This window comes from Dermacentor variabilis, chromosome 9 (genome assembly GCF_050947875.1).
Source record: "Dermacentor variabilis isolate Ectoservices chromosome 9, ASM5094787v1, whole genome shotgun sequence".
NCBI classification, from domain to species: Eukaryota; Metazoa; Arthropoda; class Arachnida; order Ixodida; family Ixodidae; genus Dermacentor; species Dermacentor variabilis.
In genome coordinates, this window is record NC_134576.1 from 119,356,177 (window position 1) to 119,377,447 (window position 21,271).

General features: G+C 42.7%; 2 protein-coding genes across 3 annotated transcripts in view; one reads left to right on the top strand and one right to left on the bottom strand.

Annotated features, from left to right (window-relative positions):
• Positions 1-9,204, bottom strand: part of Ddx1 (ATP-dependent RNA helicase Ddx1) — a 43,195-nt gene extending 33,991 nt beyond the window's left edge. The window contains exons 1-8 of the mRNA XM_075669153.1: positions 9,089-9,204; positions 8,672-8,723; positions 8,210-8,273; positions 5,748-5,877; positions 3,525-3,569; positions 2,645-2,731; positions 1,071-1,154; positions 833-909 (exon numbers count right to left, since the gene is read on the bottom strand). Coding sequence (XP_075525268.1) covers positions 833-909; positions 1,071-1,154; positions 2,645-2,731; positions 3,525-3,569; positions 5,748-5,877; positions 8,210-8,273; positions 8,672-8,723; positions 9,089-9,104 — 555 coding nt within the window. The 5' untranslated portion in view covers positions 9,105-9,204. The remainder of the gene's footprint in view (positions 1-832; positions 910-1,070; positions 1,155-2,644; positions 2,732-3,524; positions 3,570-5,747; positions 5,878-8,209; positions 8,274-8,671; positions 8,724-9,088) is intronic.
• A 158-nt stretch (positions 9,205-9,362) lies between these two features.
• Positions 9,363-20,817, top strand: Vamp7 (Vesicle-associated membrane protein 7). 2 transcript variants are annotated; one of them, XM_075669157.1, is made up of 9 exons: positions 9,363-9,675; positions 12,900-13,103; positions 14,603-14,660; positions 14,970-15,019; positions 16,373-16,460; positions 16,524-16,617; positions 18,009-18,076; positions 18,204-18,296; positions 19,960-20,817. In XM_075669157.1, exons 2-9 carry the CDS (start codon positions 12,958-12,960, stop codon positions 20,020-20,022), a joined length of 660 nt encoding a protein of 219 aa, XP_075525272.1. In that variant the 5' UTR covers positions 9,363-9,675; positions 12,900-12,957; the 3' UTR covers positions 20,023-20,817. The 2 variants fall into 2 exon arrangements, with proteins under 2 accessions (XP_075525272.1, XP_075525273.1); XM_075669158.1 differs by having other exon boundaries at positions 12,920-13,103.
• The last annotated feature ends 454 nt before the right edge of the window (positions 20,818-21,271 follow it).

A 21,271-nucleotide genomic window follows, 5' to 3' on the forward strand; every position in this document is an offset into this window, starting at 1 on the left:
AAGCGAGTGCGAGGGGGGTGGGGGAGGGGTAAGCTGGCGCACATCTCAGCTGTGGCTGCATACAGCTGTAAGCACGGCTGAGCGCATAGGCATACGTGCAGCCCGATATTGAGGTAACCTGCCTCGTGTGTAAAGAGTGGGCGCTCCAAGACGACTTGGCATCATGTAAGCTGTCTTGCCGCGCATTTAGTATTGGAGGTTGCGTAATCTCGAGTGTCGGTGACCCGTTGGAGTGAGAGGTGGACAAAGCATTCGCTCCCAGCTGCCGGTGCTTTTCATGATAGCATCGTCTCGGTGCGGGCGGCCTTATCAGCTGCGGGGGTGGAGTGCATGCGAAAGCGTGGATGGCTTCGCTTAATTCGTACCGCCGATGTGAAGATATCGTGACGCGCATGGCATGAAACTGTATCATTCATCGCCGAATGCCAAATTCATTCAAAAGGATTTGTTTTCTCATTCAAATTTGCATTTTTTCGACTGCCCGATAATTCGGAAAATTCTGCAGATTATTCGCATAAAAGGTCGAATTTCAATACTACGAAATTTTGATAGAACGAAGCAAATTGTCGATTTTACCTACTCCATTATATCGAGGTTTAACTGTACATTGAAATGTGATGACTCTGCAATCAATGATAATCTCTCCAGAGCTTGGCTTTGTACTAATAACAGTGTGGAAACGTTCCTGCGGAAATGTGAGGGTTGTTCAGCGCGCTTATTTGATGGGCTTATCCACCAATACGCAAGCCTTGACAAGTTGGCCGCAGCAGTCATGTCCAGCAACAGAAAATCCACTGCAAGAATGAAAACCCGGTCCGATGCAGTCACTCACCTCCCCGTATGAGTCAAACTGCTTTCCAAAGGACTTCTTTCCGGTGCCGCCAAATCCAAACCCTTGTTTGTCAGTTCCTGAGTGAAGAAGTGAAATTACAATAATGTAATGGTTTCCAAGGTAGCTCTGATTGCTGAGACTTTACAAAACATCAGCCTGAGCTATGTCTGATACAGATAAGCTAAAAAAAAAGAAAGACACAGAACAACTTTTTAAAATGAAGGGAACCTCTGCTCACCAAGATCAAGAGCTGCGGCCTGCGTAGACCACCCCACACGGCAGAGGCCTTCATCAGTGACCTTGGCTTCGTAATAGTACTTTCCTGGAGCGCAGATAATCAATCAATAATCCATCGATCGATCAATCAATCAATCAATCAATCAATCAATCAATCAATTCCTGCTATATACAAGTATAGCAATCATATGTATGCACATAATGGCACAAAAGCACTAATAATGTGCAAGAAATTCAATATTGAGGCCCTGTATCTACATGCAGGAGTGGAATATATGTAGAAATCAGACTTGTAGATGTTACAGAAAAAAAGTAACTGATTACAATTACAATTACTTGACTTGCACGCAGAGTATTCAGATATGATTCCGGCTGGAACTTAGGAACTTTTTTTTTTTAGGCTACACGATAGCCGCTATGCACACCGGTAGACATCGCCACCAAAAACGGCTATAGGACTTGTGCCTTGCTGTTTCGAATCGGACATGTAGCGCCACTGTGGATAGTGCTGGTGAAAAACCTGTGTTCCCTGCTCGCTGCCACGCAGAGGTGAGAATGGCTACTAGCAATGCGAACCTGTGTTTGCAGCACGGAGCAAGAAACATTTAGGAGTGGAAACTCCGCTGTTTGCGGTGACCAGAAGAAGTCACAAGCCCGCGGAGCCGTTATCGTGCTGGCGGTGCCTGGTGGCCTGGAAAGAAATTACTGCCGTTGAGAGCGCACAGGAGCCGCCTGCCCGGGCGCTGCATTTCTTTTTTTTCGCTGCGGCTTCTCCGACACGCCGCATAGCGCCGCCACTGTATACGGCCCCGTCGGCACATACAACAATTGTGACCTTATCTGGTCGCCCGCGCTCGCTCGCACTGACGGGAGTTTCCCCTCCTAAATGTCTTACTCCGTGGTTTGCAGTGAAAGTAAAACTTTACTTCTGTCTACTGTTGTGTGCACAGATGTCTCAATGGCTTTAAATACATGGCCTGGAAAGTGGAATTTTATCAGTTTCTCTAAAAATGGTATGAGGCAGATTTCATTTAACTTGTTACGTACATGTCTGGCAGAAGTTACAGGCACGATAATAAATTTTTTTAAAAATAAACAGCTTTACAATTTCAACCTGCAGAACTTGTAGAAGTCGAGAGAACCTGTAGGATTCAAAGATTGCAGCCAATAACTTGCAATCACAAACACAAAAGCAAGCTTGTCTTTAGAATTATGGGGTTTTACACACCAGAACCTGATTATGTAGCCCACCTAGTGGGGAACTCCGGATTAATTTGGACCACCTGGGGTTCTTTAACGTGCACTTAAATCTAAGTACACGGGTGTTTCCTGCATTTCGGCCCCATCGAAATGCAGTTGCCATGGCCAGGATTAGATCCCTTGAGCTCGTACTTAGCAGCCCAGCACCATAACCACTAAGCAACCACAGTGGGTTGAAGCTTGTCATGAGTCAATGCTTTAATATATACCTATACATAATAAGGCCCAGGACTGATGCAGACAGCAAGGAATTGAATGTTACTCATGATACAAGACCAAAAATTTTCACCACAGGGTATTTATGGCACAGCTTACCTCTGTACTGGACTCCCTTGGTGCAACGGCATCCATGCCAGCCTTTCTGGTCCCGGCTCTGAGTCGTCAGACCATCAGGGCTCACGGCTACAAGGGATGCATATAGCTTGAAAACTCTGTCTACATAAATCGCTGCACTTACTCAAGAGAGCATTTAGCATAAAGCTTTAAAAGCAAGAAATAAGAGAATGGAATGAAAGTATGAAAGAAAAAAAGAAGGGGAGGAAGCGGCAAGATAAAAAAAAGAAGACACCAGAACTTAAATTCGTAACTCTACAACAAAAACAGGTATTGCAGTTCTGTCAATTGCATTTGTTGGAGCATCTAAAGCGGACAAATTTGATGTATAAATTTACAGCTCACATGAATTTGTTACAATGTTTACGAGAGCTTTGCAAAAAACATACTCACAAATAAGTGGTATGTTGCAGGTCAGTGCATAATACATCAACTTTGTACGCTTTAGGTATATTGTTAGGTGCATTTCACAGAATTGTGATATCATTTTTCATTGCTGAGTTAGGGTTGTAAACTTGATACCTGCGTTTTTTTTTAATGAGCAACTTCAAGGATTTTTCTTAAAAAATTATGGCACAAACTGAAAATCCAGTTTCTAGAGTTATTAGATTTTGCTTCCTTTTTTTTTTTTTTAACAAAACCATTCTCACAAATATTACTACAGTGATTGCTGAGAAACACAATCTCTCCATTCCTATATATTCAATAGGAGCTTCAGAGCTAAAAGCTTCCTCTTAATGCTGAAACTCAGTTCCCGAGGACATCATTGCATTGCGCAGTGCCTGAAAATTCGTACCAACGCGCCCAACTATCAGTTCTGCTGCATGAAAATCGCCCTTGAAATAGCAAAAATCTTTCTTACCGAGCGCCGATCCACGGTCGAAGAAGCTCATGGCCCATTTTGTGGCTGGAGGAAAGTGAAAACCAAAAAGAACTATCAGCAGGCCATTAAAATGCCACAAGAAAAGGAATACTCGAAGTGCAAACAAATTTTTCACCCCTGTCACACTGCCGACCTATCTCTCCCAAGAAGAGACTGATACCAGCCCCACCACAAATCCTTGCATCAAACAAAGAATTCCTTAAGGACCTGCTTCTAAGTAAATGTTTTATCACAAACACATGTCATCCAAGTTCTGAATCTGTATCAATAAGCAACTAAATGTAATGTAGTACTAAATCAAACTAAAGGGATAACTTAATCTCCCAAAAATTTGCCTGCACTTCCTAAGCAGAGAAATGTTGCTTAAGGGGGCACTTGAACACTATCCCCATCTCACGAGTTATTTGCAGCACATGGAAGCTGCAGGACTCATGCAGGTCAAATGCCCCTCAAGATGTGTTCATCTCTGGTCACCTGATCACAGCCACAGTAATTAGTGGTACATGACATGTGCAAAGGTCCTGACATGTCACATATGGCTGTAACGCATCCTGTTCCGAGCAAACCTAAAGCTCTCTAATCCTAACAATAATCAGACGATTACGCCCGGAACTGTATTCTGCTGCATTAAGATATTACCTCAGTAAACCTCGTACCTTTGGCAGTGCTGCAAACGACTTCAGCTTAACTTAGTCTGCTAATTTTTTTGTTTTAAGACTGGATTTGCATTTATTTGGGAAAATAAGATGGATTACTAGGGGACTAAATGAAGGTCAAAATATCCCCCATGATCTAGGAGCTACAGTGTCAATATGACATGACATATTTCAAAGTATTCCTGCATGTACGGGCCTGTTAATAGGGAAAAAAAAAAGTTCTCAAAGTTTGTCAAGTTGAGTGTTTGGTTCCTCTAGAAGGCAATGCAGATCTGGTTTACCAGTAAGCTATAAACTAGTCTCGAAAAGACGTTGCCAAAATCTCATGATGTCACGAGGAGCTTGCACGGGAACTTAATTTGCATCTTTTTTGGTTTACCAAGACTCTGCACAGGCTAAGACTCACATTTCTGGTATTCCAGGCTACATTACGGTATGCATTATGGTAAATAAGATTGCCTTGCCAACTGAGGGGAACGAAGTTCTTTTGCTTTCTTATATCACCTTGATTAATCAGTTTTAGTCTGAGGTAATGTCCCATAACCTAAACATGTGAAAAGTTTAGGTTCAACATAACTTGGTTTAATTTATTCAAGTTCGATCCCATAAACAGCCACATCAAGTTGCAAACATACACAACGCTGTGTACAATTTAGATGGAACAAAAGCGGACTGCAGACTCAACTCTGCCTGCTGCTAACAGCCAAGCACCCTGCATGTTCTAGATCTGTATATTCAAGTGCCCGCTCGATGTTTCAACTATGCAGGACATAGGAATGGAATTGTTCACTTATGTGCCCAAAAATAGCATACAATGTGCCTTCTAGTTTGGTGCCAATTGGAGTGGTCTGCTAAAGGCATAGATGATTTACTGTGCTGCTTATTCAACAGAAAAATTGGAACGGCGCACTAGTTGATGCTTTAGTCTGTGGGGTGTTTTAATTTTTGTGCCAGAGATAGTGCAGTAAGTCATCTACGATGAACAACCAACTTGTACCAGTTTCAGCACTAATGCTAAAACTGTCTCATGCTGAGAGACATGCTTTGGGTATTTGTAACCCCCCTCCCCTTCCCTGATTTGTCTTACAAAAACGCTTATTTACTGTAGTTGATGACGTGGCTAACCAGTTCCCCACCCACAAGCACAACATTTCGGCCAGAGATACCAACAAAGTTGTTGTGCCAATGAATGACTGACAGCACACACTACAAGTGCATGCAGATTTCTTTTTTTGTTTGTTTACTGGACACCCAGCAAAATGAATGAAGATGCTCAAACCACATCTTTTCTTCTTTGTACCTTCCTGACACGAGCATCCAGCCTGCACAGTTATGGCAGGAATTTTAATTTTTAATTATTATGATTATTACACTTAGTACACTTGCAGTTCAATATTTGGAGGCGCTCTGCAGTTTTTTAATTTTTTGTCTTTTTTCTCTCACACAAGTGCACACTTGTGCCAACACAGGATATTTTCGATGCTAAACGTTCGGCAGCACGCATACCAACGAAAGATCTTATTACAGCAAACACATCAAAACTCACAGGCACTGGCCGGTTTGTCTGCGCCGCCCTTCTTGCCTCGGCCAAGCTCGTCGTCTTTCAGTGTCTCCCACACTATTTGCAGGATCGGCAAACAGAAGGCACCAGTCTTTCCACTACCTGTTTCAGCGGCCTGCACAATAAAACATCACAAAGCCTATCACTTGCATACTCACACCAGACGTGCCTGTTCAGCGACTTGTTACCAGTCATCCTCCTTATTCCGTGCAGACTGGAGCAGCGATTGTGCATCTAGGCAGAGACTACACTGCGTACGGTGGCTAGTGATAAATATTAACACAAAAGATCGCTGAAACTGTGGTATGCGGTGCTGCAGCTGACATGATGATACTGCCAAGAAGTGTAGGAGTGAGGTGACCATGAAACCATCAACTACTGTCCCAAACCATGCAATTCGTTTCATCCTTTCCAATTACTCCTGTACTTGTGAATGTGAATTCTAGGAAACTACACTTCGACTTCCCTGATTTTCCTTGTAGCAGGATGAAAGGTTGCACAATTTGTTCCCTTTTGCAAGATCTGCCACACAAACTGTGATTTTAAGAAGGTGTTGTTCTGGGAACCTTACTACGTCTAACCTTGTGCTAACCCCAAAATCAAGGTCCATGTCCCAAGCTTTCATACAAAGGATTGAAAATCAGGCGAGTTGGAACCTATCTATTCTTGGGCAGCGTACACACAAACGAAACACAAGACAGGACAAACATTTGTGTGTTCACTGCCCAAGAATAAACTGCCATAGAAATCTTTGTTCAAACTCCTTCATGACAAGGACAGCATCCAGCTGGAACTGCCTGCATAACCAGCAATACCAATTCATGATACTTTAAAACCGTGACATCTACTGAATGTCCCGATATCTACTTTTTCCAGTAACATCCCATGTGGCATTTATTTATCATGTGTAATTTACGCATTAGTGGGGGAGGAGGCATTACATAACAAAGTGAAACAAACTAGAGCACTACGTATTAAAAATATTGTACAACAATAGACTAACTAAAAATGAACCAATGTAATAATATAATACATTAAAATAGTAATGCACATTTCCAACAAGAAAGTATAATCAAAAATGTGCCTAAGAGCTTTCATAAAGCGAAAATGGCATCACGCAACAATACAAGGACACTTCAAATATACAGTGATTTCTACATATATTACAAGAAAAACATCAGCTACAGTCGAAGTCAGCAATAAGGAAAACTCAACTTACTTAAAGAGCAGTAGCAAAAGCTTCTTTGTCAACTATGCTAACTGTATCAGGCAGCCGATTCCACTCAGAAATGGTCTTGGGAAAAGAAAGTACTTTTGAAAAGGTCTGTTCTGCAATTACATTTCCTCACTTTTAGCTCGTGATCTATTCATCTGGATACATAATGTGGCTGGGATATGTACTTTTCGCAGTCAATTCCAGTCTGGGCATGAAATAGGTTATGAAGAAGCTTTAAGCATAGAGTTTGTCGTCTTTTTTTTTTTCCTAGGAGCTTCCATCCTAATGTTTGCTTTGCAGCAGTAATATACTAATATTTCTTGTGTAATTATCTATTACATACGCGCTTCTATGCTCTGGACTCTCTCAATTTTTTTTCCCAGCCATTGCCCCAACGGTGGGTTCCATACATGTGCACCCACACTCTAACAATGACATGGCTTTTGTACAGATAACAGCCTTGCTGAGGGAATAGCTTCGTGCTTCAATGCAAAAAAAAAAAAAAAAGAACAAAGAACAAGAAAAACAACTAACACTTTGAATTCTTTTGTTGTAACAAAATTGACATGCCTCTGCTAATTCGTAGATGGTGTAAGAAACATGTTTAAGTAACTATGTCTGGAAAAAGTTTGCAGTGGGGAGCTACTTATCTATATGTTGTTGCTGCCACATGCTTTTTTCTTGTGAAATGCTTGTGAACGCATTTTTGTGACTTTATTTGCATACGATTCTATACACCAGTTTTCTATTTAAGCTAAATAATTTTGTAAAATAATGGTATCGGTATCACTGGTAATTTCTCTATATATTGTTAGATCACCAGCAAACAATCTCATAGAAGAAGTGGCGGTGTCTAAATGGTTATCTATAAATAACAAAAAAATGCAACGAGCCTAATACCGAGCCCTGAGGGTCACCGGATGTTATGGCAAAGACATCAGATTTTGCACCATTTCCCACAACACACTGGGACAGCAAGGAAAGGTATTCCTGCATCCATGTGATTACTTGTTCGCTGAAACGTAACTTGTGCGTAAGCAATTTGTAATCGATCATGTCAAACACTTTTCTAAAATTTAAACAACGCAGACTCCACACAAGAGACCCTGGTCAATACTTGCCCCATACTGCACGTGTATTTACATCCTCACATGTATGAGCGGCCTTAAAAGTAGAAATTAGACATAATGACATGTCATAATAACATGACACATGGGGAACCACTTTATACCATAAGAACGTCGCCACCTCCGAGAATGAGCGGTACAGCTTCGGCCTGCACATCAGTCGGGAGTCTGGAAGCAAGAAAAGACAAATTGTACCTAGGCTATTCTCACAGCAAACATTAATTTAACAAATATGCAAAAAAAAAACATCAAATGAAGCACGAAACCTAATGACGTTTGTATGTGATGCTTCGAGATTCTGGTTGAGTTTCGCTTGTGGAACCAAAGGTATATATACTTAATGCACGTATGCAAAAGGCTGCAGAAGTGAAAATAGACACATGTAAACAAGCTATCTGCACAATCGTCTACTAAAGTGCTCGCGCGAACGCCGTAGCTTTAAAGACGCTTTGAAAGTGCCAATGAGCTACAGTGGTCGTACTGTTGAGATTGGCAGGGGTAGGTTTGGCTCTTATGATCACGAACTTTTAGCTAAAAAGGCAACAGCTAGAACAAGTAAAACTCACGTCCACTCCATGTCTTCGACTGCCCGCGCGATCTCGGGCAAGACGCCCATCTCTGCAAGTCAAATAACGCGAGAAACAAGTGTGAGTAGATCATGCCGGCACATCCAAGATGACAGCAACACCACACGCCGTTCCCTAACAGTAAACTTATGTTGAACAGTGGAAATATGCAAATTAATTAATCTCAGAAATTGAAAACTGAGAAAGTCACTGACTTAAGCCACCGACTTAATTATATGTACGACAAACTTTAGGGGAGTCCCGAAATGCCAACGTGGGCGATCGCTACCGCTACCGGCGATTCAAACTGCAAGCTAATACGTTCAGTAAATCGTCACTTTAGATTTCACAACAGCATGCTTAAAATGAAGTTCAACGCTTCTTTCAATTAACACCAATTGTGACTTGAAATATCACCTTCAAACGCAGTCATAATAACTTCTAAGCCACGCTTGAGTTACTGCCGACGCAAAAACGAAAACAACAGCGCTAGCGGATTGACTTGAAGTCGACGCAAGTATGCAAGCCGAAACTAAGGTACAATACCGAAACCACGACCTACCGAAACTGGCGTTCTCGGCTTCAAGGCAAACTGAGGAAAGAGCCAGTCACCAACTGGATTGCGATTGAGGGCCTTTATTACACGACTGATTATGTCCGTTGCATTGGTAGATCATGGTATTTAACATTAAAATATCGGTAAGCGTGACTCATCCCGGGTCATTCCTCGGAAAGGGCGACCACAGTAGTTTCCGGTCGTCAACACTACTGTCCACGAGGGTTCGTTCGTCGGTTCGTGTTTCTCCTTTCGTGTCGCCGTGATAAAAATTGATAAAATGCCCAGATTCGACGATCGCTTGTGCTTGTTCACGTGATTGTGCGGGCTTGTGGTGATGCGCGGTGACTTGCGGCGCTAGCGAACGCTTGGTTCGTCGCGCCGAGCACAGCAGAGGTCGACGTTTGTTGTGGGGTCCCGTGTCCCCTGCCGTAGTGAAAAGTGGGAGGTGAGTGTCTCCCTGTGGTCATGCGTATGCTGCCTTGCTGCAGCGACGACACTACTGCGTGTTCCCGCATGTACCCTCCCACAAAGTGCGTAGCGCGTCGCAAGTGTGTGTGTGTGTGTGTTCCTTTTTGTTTCCGTGCTTCTCGTTATCGATGGACGCGTTCGGGGACCACCTTCTGTCCCCCGTGACGCCGGCGAACTTCTAGAACCGCCCGCGTCGAATTTGGTTTAGCCGGACATTATCAGTTATCGTGAAGTGGAGCAGCGCTCAGCGTTCGCATTGTAGTTGCACCATATTCCTGCAGTCATTGTGTCAAACGTTGATCGGGTTGTGTTGCCGTGTAGCGGACGGTTGTTTCGTGTGAGGATTGTGACGTAACGGCCAGCGCTTGCACGGCACGGCGCTTAGTCACAGAAACGGTTCTGGCATTGGGTAGGGGTGTGGACGTTCACTGTATTCTTTTCGGAGACGCCAGCGACATTCTGATGACGAGCATGTGAGCACTTTCTTCATCCGTGACCTGCACGTTGTTCGGATCGTTCGGATCAAAGCAGGGAAATGGGTTCCTTCGCACGCAGTCTCCGTGAGGTGTTTTACTTTTTTATACCGAGTAACTGTCACGTACTACGCACAGCTGTTGTGTACTGCACGAAACCTCCTTTCTCGTCTACATTTTGCTCATCTTTTCTTTTCCCCAGAAGGGGACATGAAACAGTTTACATTTGACGTCGCAAACCTGTGGATTCCGCGTTTTGCGAAACCGTCGTTTCTTGCCATGAGTTTTGTTTTGTTTTGCCATGCGACTCCCGTAACACCTGCGGAATTAGCTTGAGCAGTCGTGCATGCAATATGCAAGTGTGTGGCTTGTGAAAAGGTCGGTGGAGGCCGCTGACATATGTCGTAATGCGATGCTCCGCCAGTGAGTGTTTGTTTTTCTTGAAATTCTTCGTCAAAGGATCGGTGCCTTTACAGGTCTAGGCAGCAGGTGCTGCGAAAAGCATTTTTTTTTATTGTGTGTGTGTGTGTGTGTGTGTGTGTGTGTGTGTGTGTGTGTGTGTGGCAACGCAACAGAATAGTTGCGTGAGTTTGGTTATCTTCGTAATGGCGCTGTTGTGTGAACATCCATTCGGCGTTGCTAGTGAATTATTAGTAGCTCTGGCAGTTGGTGCATTCCTTTCAGTACTGTAGTGCTGTGTTGCTCTGCTTGATGTAAGTGCCTTTCACGCGTGCTGTAGAGATGACCAACTCCTTTTTTTGAAGACAGACCGAATGTTGACTGTTCTACCACGTTAGAAGTTCAGAAAAACCTTGACAAGCTGTTGCAAAGCGTGCCTTCATTTACATCCACACCATTGTTCAGCTTTCATCTGGGATTCACTTTTCTTCCTGCCCGGTGGCACTTGGCAATGGCTGAGTGGAACAACCCATGTAATACATTTTATGAGATGCGCACCTGCTCATTGCATGGTTGCAGGTAATATTTTAGCCCAGAGCAGCTGTGTTCTGATGACAGAATGCAGAAAGAAAAGTTCGTGCGCACAGGTCGGGGTATAAATAGAAAAAGTCAAGGTTAAATTGTTGTCCGTTATTAAGGCATCTTTCGTAAAGCAGTATGCAGGTTTGAAACGCTAAAGCTCATTGCTTTTGTTATTACTAACCAGATTAATGGCAACCGGATTAATGGAAATGTTGCTGAAGTGCTAGCAGGAAGTAAAGTTTGCTGTTGATTGGGAGCAATGCATCGCCTCCGACTGCAAAATGAAGACTAAATTTTCAAAATTCTGCCATTTTTGAGCCCTGTATAAAGCTGTAAATTCAAGCTTACATCGGAGTTGAGTATCAGAAGGGCAGTAATGACACACTTTATTTCTCCTTACAGACTTCAGTGGTTTGATCAACAGCAGATGAACAATGGTAGTCTGAGCTGCAGAGTCAATGTTTTTGCAAGGATACTTGCCTTTAACATCCTGGTAAAAACAAGGGCACTTGTTTTACCAAAAACAAGGGCACTTGTTTTTACCAAAACACTGACTTGAGGGCTGCTACTAGCTTCATTTTCCTGCTGTTGATCAACTTTTTTTCCATGTTCATTTTCCCCTTAGTAAGCCTTGTTCCAGCTTTAGTTGATTAATTGTATATTCTCATATTTTTGTATAGAACATCTCTCATGGTTTTTTGTGTAAAACAATGGAACGCTGTGCTGCTGATTGAAGAATTGTATATTTGAGGGTAGATTTTGAATTTGAGAGATGGTGCTAGGGCTTGGGGGAAACTCGCACAAACCTGCAAACCAACCGCATATCTTTAAGCATTGTGCTTTCACATTGTAGTGACAGTGAAAGACCAGTCAGCACCAAAACTGAGAGTCATGAGCCTAACGCCTTGTTGGATGAATTCGTGCCCACAGCGAGTAACTTTCATAGCATAACAATTGTGGCATGCACTCATGTTGGTTTTCTAAATCTTATCTATGGGCCAAGTGCACTGGCTATTTGTACATGACTCGGCATACATTCCAACGCACACTTGCAACAGTGGTTAGTTGGTAAAAAAAACGGGTGTCCAGAAAATTTTTTTTTAAAAAGTATGCGCTTCAGTATTGTGAATCTGGAAACTGCTGCGAGATTACCCTTTCTTTTATTCACAGCACATTGCTACAGTGCTCTCGACAGTTGTGATAGAGGATGTGTTCATCCTATTGAACTCTCCATGCTCTACCTGTGCTGTTTGTATACTGCCCTTCCCTACGTAATACTGTTGGTATAGAGGGGAGAAAAATAAGGGGATCCAGAGGACTCGTTTTCTTTTTTTTTCATCATAGCCATATCAACAAAGCATATGATTAAACCAAAGAAAGCACAGGAGAAATCAGTTGTTGCATTCATTTAAGATGTAAAGGCAATAAAAAAAGGGGGGGAAGTGGACGAAATGACAGCTTGTCGCAGGTTGGAGCAACCCGCACCTTCCCCTTTACGCGTGCGGTGCTTGAGTGGGCCTATTACCGCGAAAGCAACGAAAGTGCTCCAAGAATACTTTATTAATCTAAACTGATGCAGCGTTTCTCTCTAGTGTCCCTCGAACATCGCTGGTGTCTTGTTTTTGAGGAAGAAGCAGTGGACGAATGCTCTCATGGCAAGGGGTACCTGTGTGTTCCATTGTCTGACCTTATCTCTGTTGCTCTGCATCTTTCTTTCCTCTGACCTCCCTGTCCTGTTTGACTGCAGTGATATTTGCATTGTGGCAGGCCTTGACAGTGTGCCCTAAATAAAGAGGAGCGCCGCCATGCCACTGCTGTACTGTGTGGTGGCACGAGGCAGCACGGTGCTGTCTCGGTATGCCAGCTGCGCAGGCAATTTCTCAGAGGTCACTGAACAGATCCTGGGCAAGATCTCGCCAGAAGTTCCCAAGCTTACCTACTCCCACGGAAGGTAAATGGGATGCAACTCTCATGCGTTTCAATTCAGAAAGAAAGTTGAACTTTGACTGGTTAATATCCATTTCAGAATTGAGGCACATTTCATTATCGCTAAAAAGAAAGTTACAACAGTGAGAAGCACAGGGGACATGATACCAATCTTTGTTGAAATTTAGTATTCATGAGCGCGCAGGTTCTTTGAAACTGCACAGTGCGTGAGCACCTATGGCAATGGTCAGCCAGATGGGCATCAGCTGCTGCAGCCACTTCAGTTAAAGTCCAGCTTCATGGATCAGCTGATGAATGCCACAAATCTTTGACCATTTAACTTAGAAACATTTGTTCTAGTTCATGACCTTTTTCTGCTGATGATGCTACTGGCTGCAATATAGTTTTCGTGTGTCATTGTCCTCTGTGATCTCTTATGTGAGATCTGGAGACCCACCTGGGTAATGTTGAGTGTAACAGTTTTCTCTTGGTTGTTTTAGTATACACTGACTTATTTGGCAGCAGCGTGTGTTACGATAGCTTAGCTCATCATAGCATTAATTTAGGAACGTGCTTAAGACACTCTTCTCTCAATGTGTGCATACGTGCATGCATGTGTAATAGCAATGGTGCAGCAAGTAATTTGTGTTCTTTAGCTTGAACAAGCTGGTTCGCACCAAGTGGACCACTTTGCTGTTTTTCCAGTGCATGCTTTGATGCCTGCAAACCTTCACTCCTCTTTTCTGTGTAACTTATGAAAGAACTCGCAGTATTAAGATAAAGGTATCATCCCATCATGCATGCTTTATCTAAAGTGGTTTAGCACAGAGCCATGCACTAGTCAAGAGCTGTGTAAGAAATGTGCCACGTTTGGTCATTTTCAGTTAGACTGTAGGTTTGTTCAATTCGCTTGCACCACCTGAACCAGTTCACGAGGTGCTGCACCTTGCCATTCATGTCAAAAGGTGCAGGGCTGGTTCACAATTTTGCTGCACCTTCTCAACTGTCTTTGCGGACTTGGTGCAGCAGTGCAACACATGGGTGCAAGCGTCATTAAAATCTCGCTTGTGCACATCTGCTGTGTCTGCACAAGCGCAGGATGTATTTATGCCTCGGAAGCCAGTCATACCTGCAGTTCGTGACTCTCAAACTTGCGCACTCGGTGCACATTAGTTGGACAAAACATAACACCTGCACCGTGTCTGCACCTCGGCATTCGTTTCAAGTGTCGCATTGTGCCTGCACCACAAAAATCGAGCTGCACAATTCCAAAACTTCTCGCGCGCTGCTGTTAACTGGTTCATAGTGCTACAGGCAAGTCAAATAGACCTTAAGTGTCATTAGCTGTTCAGCATGCAAGTGTCACTAACTAATGGTCAGAAGTTCTTTTGGCCTTAAATATCTTAGTAGTGTTCGCAGAACTAATAGAAGCCCATCTTAACTCAGTGTCATGTCTTCATTCCAACTTCCTTTGAACTTCAACTATTATGACAATGTTCCCAAGTTTTTCTTTTTCCTTTGCAGCTACTTGTTCCACTACATCCTTGAAGATGGCATTACCTATCTCTGCATTACTGACGATGTAAGCATTTTTTTAGTAGCTTTAGGCATCATTTTGGCTGCATGTTGGCTAGTTACGGCTGCTCGAGAAGTCATAGCACTGGACAATTATACTTTGTAAGAGGTGTTATGTGATGAATGCCACATTCAAGGGGGTAGGCGACTTCTTCAGGTAGTGGTGCTTGTTTTCTTCAGTTAAACTTCTCGATGTTCTCAGGGCTATTCGTTTGTGATCAGTTTGTTTGTATGTTGTCGTGCAAAGGCATTGTTGCATGCATTCTTGCACTGCTCTGGCCTTTTTCACCGATTTCTGTACAAACGTCTGTTACAGGAATTCGAAAGGGTAACAGCATTCCAGTTCTTGGTGGACATTCAGGGCAGGTGAGTAAATGTAGCCTGAAATGATCTGCTGTTGGATACCTTAGGTGTGGTAAATAGTACATTAATCACTGCTGCTATAGCATAGCTTCAATGATGGCAGTGCGAAAAAATGGAGATGATCGCGTTTGGTCTGCGAGTGCTTATCAATCTAGCAAGTAGTAGTTCTTTTCCCTGTGGGCACCACATGCTCTTAACCCTTCAAGCACCATTGATTTGCTGGTGCATTTCCACGTCTGTGTCCCGCCATGTTCCTTTCGACATTCCTTTGGCGAGGACTACACCAAGACTACACCAAAACCACACCATCATTTACAGGAATTATCGAAATGCTATTTTGTTTACATTGTATATCATACTTACAAACATTAGGCAAGATATTACATAGTACTGTATAATTAGGAATTACTAACACGCTGCATTGTTTATTTTCCGTACTTCATTGTTATGCTTCCCGTTTTCCCACTCCCCTCTGTAATGCCTTTGAGCCTTGAGGGTACCATAAATAAATAAATTTGCCATTATACATGTCATTTCCTTTTTTTCATTTCGGCACAACCAAAATAAACCGCTCTGTTAATTTTATAATATGAGGAAAAGAATACCCGCTAGGGGTGCGTCACTTCCGAAAATATGCGACACTGAAAAGGTTCAAGGGACATCAAGAGAACAATTAGTAATACTATACAATTCTGAAGTATGAAGGAAAAAAAAAAGCACTTTTAGCCTGAGAGGACACATGATGCAAGTTCGCCCTGATGTCGGGGGCTTCGATGGCATCTGCTCCAACCTAATTTTATTGGTAAAGCTGGACCACATTGCATTCTAAAGAAGTCAAAAGAATGAACTTGACGAGATCTAAGAACGCTCACTGCACCATAGTGGCTTAAATGCGAGAAATGTGCAATGTCACAGTGACTCACAGCTGATTGAGTTTTGGCACAAAGTTAAAAAATAATAGTTGATAAATAAATAACGGGGGGGGGGGGGGTAGGCCTTACTTTTTTTTCTTCTCGTTGACCTCATGCCATGAAATTAATCGGAACCTTAAGCTTGAAATATTCGGGCCTGTCTATGGCTTTTGAGATAATACCACATTTGAGATTACCACATAATACCTAGCGAACTTGAGGAGCAAGCACAGAGCTACTGGAGCTTCCACAGCTGTAGGGACATGTGGCTTATATTTCAAAAATGTTTAATGCCAATGACTAGCGTGTCAGTAATGCAGTTTTTGTTTCTTACTTGAATATAATGTGCACATAATTTCTGAGTACATTTAGTTAGAATCGAGCAAATGTGGTAACAATTTCCTTTGAACGTTCTTCTGACTTTATTATTGCCTTTCGATTGCAGGTTCCAAGCCAGTTATGGCCGTCAAGCTCATTCAGCGCTTGCCTATGCAATGAACAGTGAATTTTCGCGGGTACTGGCAAATCAGATGGTGAGCTCGTACTCTAGCTGGAAGCATACACTCTGCTAATATCTGTAATGTGCCACATTCCAGAAACACTACTCTGGCATTGGAAAGGATGGCGACAACATAACCAAAGTTCAAGAGGAAATCGACGAACTCAAGGGCATCATGGTGAAGAACATTGGTGAGTGGGCTGAGCTATCGAAGTCTTCAATTTAACACGCCAGCTCTCGGATGTTGCATAGAAGAGCTGTGGGTCAATTTGATTTTGTAGTTCATGCATCTAAAATAATGAGGGGTGCAAAATATTCAAAATGTCCGAATAATGAAGCAAATATTGTCTTGCTTCAGTCCCTGAATTGAATAGCTACCATTCCCAAATGCAAATTACCTTTCCGCTTTCGAATGCTTCACATTGCTAGCTGTGCGTGATCGAACATGAAACTGAAGCTTAAATGAAGCAAATACCCCCATGCCACGGTGGATCTAAAGAACGGGAAGCTACATAGAGTGCACCATGTTGCTCATGAGCCACGCATGGACATTCGGCAATGGGTATGATTTGACACTATTTATCGAAGCTGCAACCGTGTGTTCTCTTAGAATGATACCTGAATACGTTCGACCACAACATTTTGTATTATAGTAGCCCCATCTACAGCGGCCATTCCCACGAGAGAAAAAGTGGCTTCTTCACTCTGCGATTGTGGCAATCAAGGCAAATTCGCGCTTTCCTCTTGGAGGTAATCGCAGATGCTAAAGGACTGACAAGGCAGTCTTGGAACTAATTCACAACCAAAGAAGTTCTGAAGAACCCTGCTTGTTTGTTGCATTCTCGATGGCGGTAATAAGGCTGGCAGATGTCAGTCTTGCGAAGATTGCTTAGCAGTGCATGTTATTGTAAGGCCTAAAATGTATATTTTATGCCCCTTTAGTTTACTTCCACTCTGGAAACACCTACACCTCTAATTGCATTGGCTTATGGGCATTGAGCCATAAAATGTGCAGTAATTGAAAACATGTTTTATGACTGATTTAGATAAATTACATGTTTGCTGTGCCAACTCCATCAGCACCTTTAATGTTAATTACACATGGCATACATTTTACATTAATCCTGTATTTGTACTCTTAGCTAGACTCTGTAAGCCTTTTATTTCTTTTGCACCATATACCACCCTATTTTAAGCTATCTCCCTAATCTTTGCATTGGATAAGTGTGCAGTTTTGGTGCTCTTTGGTCACAAAACCTTGTATAATGACAGAAACTTCAAATGTGGTGAATACTGCAAGGTAAGCATCATTGTTTTATTTTAATGGTGAGAACAGCTGTTCGATTCATATTTCATTAGGCCTAAAAAATTCCTGATATTTGCACGCCCCTAAAAATAAGTAGCTTGCTTTTAGTGAAAGAAGACATTTCATATGTGCTGCAATTGCATTCTGTTCAGACATTAAATTCAATGCGATTTCTGTGTCCTCTTAGGCAAGAATTGGAAAATGTGTGTGTAGGGGGGGGGGCAGCTGGAGCGTCATTTAAGTTGACCTCGTGCGTTGTTTTGAACGCATGTGCAGATACGGTAACGTCGAGAGGTGAAAGGCTGGAACTGCTGGTCAACAAGACTGAAGCCTTATCAAGCACGGTCAGTCATCTGCTGGTTTAGATTTTATCTTGTGGTCCGCTATTGCTCTGCACGCTTATGATGAAGGTCCGAGCAAACATTTGTACATGATGGCTATCTTGCTGCACCCTTCCTGCCGTGTTTGCAGTCTGTGACGTTCCGCAAGAGCAGTCGCAACCTCGCCCGGTCCATGATGATCAAGAACATCAAGATAGCCATCATTATTGCGGTCATAGTTTTGGTGAGTACTTCACTGTACAGCTTCACTGTAGGGGGATCACTAAGGCGACAATTTAAGGTGTGTCAGTAAATTGTGCTTCTAGAATATCAATGAACACACTTTTACTGTGAGAGGAAGCACAGTAAGCCAGAAACATGGAAGATTGTGCCACCGCCTTGAAGTTACTACAACAGGGGTGCCATCTCAGATCATTGTTTAAAATGTGCATTCAGTTTGCATTCAATTTCGCCTCGCACGATTGACCTAGGCCGTGCCTTGTCGTCAGACGCGCCCAGCAGCTGACAACTTGGCAAGGCCTAGCCCAATCGTGCGAGGATGAACTGAATGTGCGTTTCAAACAACGATCTCCAGAGCACTCCAATTTTGTGGATTTTGATGATATCTTGTGTGTCCTAGTTACTTCTTCTTTATTCTTAAAGATGGGGCTAAACTGTTGCATATATGACTGGAAGATTCAACTTGGCAAGCTTTGAGAACATTTTCTTTGCCACAGTGACCGGAAATACGAGAAAATAAATTAAAATTTGACATTGCCCTGGTGGCACTGATGCTGAGGCTTTGCTGCAACATCCATGAAATGGAAGTTTGGCCGTCATTTTATCTTCCAACTCTTGCTGCAAGATTATTGAAAATCTGGAAGCAATTCGTAAATGGAGCCAGGGAGCGCCTGACTCATCGCTTTCTTTATCGCTCCTGCTGTGTGTTTTCCAGGGTTGGTATACACTTGTAGTAACACAGTTATTATCCAAGGTAAATCTGGTGTTATCGGAATTAGAGATACCTTATCAAATGTGCTTATGGGAATTGGTGTTCTTTGAAGTTTTGAATAGTGCAATAACTATATACTGAACAAATGAATAATTGCACAGATTTAATATTTGCAAAGAAGTGCAAGGGATGTTGGTGCAGATATAACTAAACTCAGTAGCCAGATACCTTGATCTTGTAAATGTCATATTGGGATTAACTTGATGGGATAGGCATGGCCTCGCAACGTGTAGTATGTGAAACGCCTTTGTATGAAGCCATAGTACAATGTCAGTAATGAGAGTTGTTTAAAGTATCATCATGATCCTGCTATGGTTCTTATAACTGTTGGCAGTTTCTTTGTGCATTGCAATGCATCTAGAAGCTGTTGCTTTGATTTTTGTGTGGTCCCGTAATAGGGCACTTCAGCTAGTCCAAAGATGTACTGTATTGTCGTTTGCGTAATACCAGGTTACAAGATATATAAATGAGTGGTTGGTTGATGGTATGTAGTTAACCAGCAATGACAGAGCTGTTAGTATATCAGTAACCAACTGTGTTCTCCTTGGCTGCTGGTGTAAAGCGTTAGCAGTGACAAATTGTCAACATGCAGCCTTTGTTTATTTTTATTCGACAAGAACAGCCTTGTGTACATGAAAATGTGTCTAATCTGTGCCTACGTTAATTAACCACTGCTGTAAAGTGTCAGCAGCGACATGACCATGAACATAAAGGTTCCCCCGTTGACAGCCATATACTAACACAAAAATGATTCTGGTTGCGGTTGGACAAAGCACCACAAGATGTTGCTAACAGCACAGTTGCTGCAGCACACATCTCCAGTATTCCACGAAGGATAACATGTTTACGGACAGGCTGAAGCTCTCTAATAACTGCAACGCTTCCCGTGTTACAGGTGGTAATCTACATCATCGTCTCGTCGGCATGTGGTGGGCTGAGCTGGCCGAGCTGTGTCTGAGGGTCGTCGCCATCACTGCTACCGCCACATGTGGCTTCGCCCTGCACATGTTTAGCTTCGTTTACCCTACACGCGTACACCTCAACACACGTTTTCGTCTATCATTGGTTACAAACTTTGCGCGTGCATGTAGTGTTGGGCTAACTTCGTCACCTGCCATCGCAGCGTCGAATGTGCGAATGACGAGGGTTGTTTTCAACGTCCCAGCTTCTGGCGAGCTGGTAAATAGTGATTGTACAGAGCGTTCTTGTTTTCCTGCAATTACATTGTATGATATTTTCCCGCACGTTTAAATTCTTATTATATATATATATATACAATGTCTCTGTGGCTACACACGACCTAACTGAAGATGCACAGTGGTTTACCTTAGGAGAATGAAATTTACGTGCAGCTCAGTCCGTCGTCGGGCTCGCACCTGTGCACTTTATTTCTGCGACTGCACGGAAGAAATGATTGTGTAATTTTAGTAACTCGTGTAACTGTGTATCGCACTCGACGTAACTCGGTGCAATGTTTTCTGAGCTTGTGTTTTTAGTGTACAACTCAGTGCAACCTCAGTCGCATCTTTTTTTTTTTTTACATTTATACTAGGTACTAATTTCGGATGCCGATTGCCGGAAAAAGCGAGTTGATCTGCCTGCATAAACAGAGTGCTTGAATGAAGTGCCAGAAATGAAATTGTTACGCATTGCCTGCAGTGTTGTATATAGCGAAATGGGAACAGTGAGTTTTTCTCTGTACTGTGTATTTGCAATACTTGAAGGGAGTAATAAATATTGGCACTTAATCAGAGTTGCAAAATCGTGTTCCTTTCTTTTTTTTCGTTGTAGCTGGTGGCATTCTCATTTACCTCGCTGGAACCTTCCACGAGCCGAAACCAACACACTGCTTCCATTGTACCGGCTGTTTTTATGGCAGAATTTAAGATAGAACCTTGTGATAGTGAGATGGCAATTTTCAAAACAGCACTGCCCCTGGTTACTCGAGATTTGACTACAGAAAGACGTCTATATTGCTCAGGTTGTCCCTCTGTACATCTCCATTCTTGAAAAAAAAAGTTTCTTGCAAGTTGCATTAAGATGATTCCAACCATCATGAATATTGCCTATTTAGAGTAGGTACAGACCTCTAAATTATTACTACCAAAAAACAAGATCATGTCGGTAAGATTTCACAGCACAAATAGCAACTGGGAATGGCCATTGCTCTGCAATATCTACACTCCTAAGAACAACAGCCAAAGCTA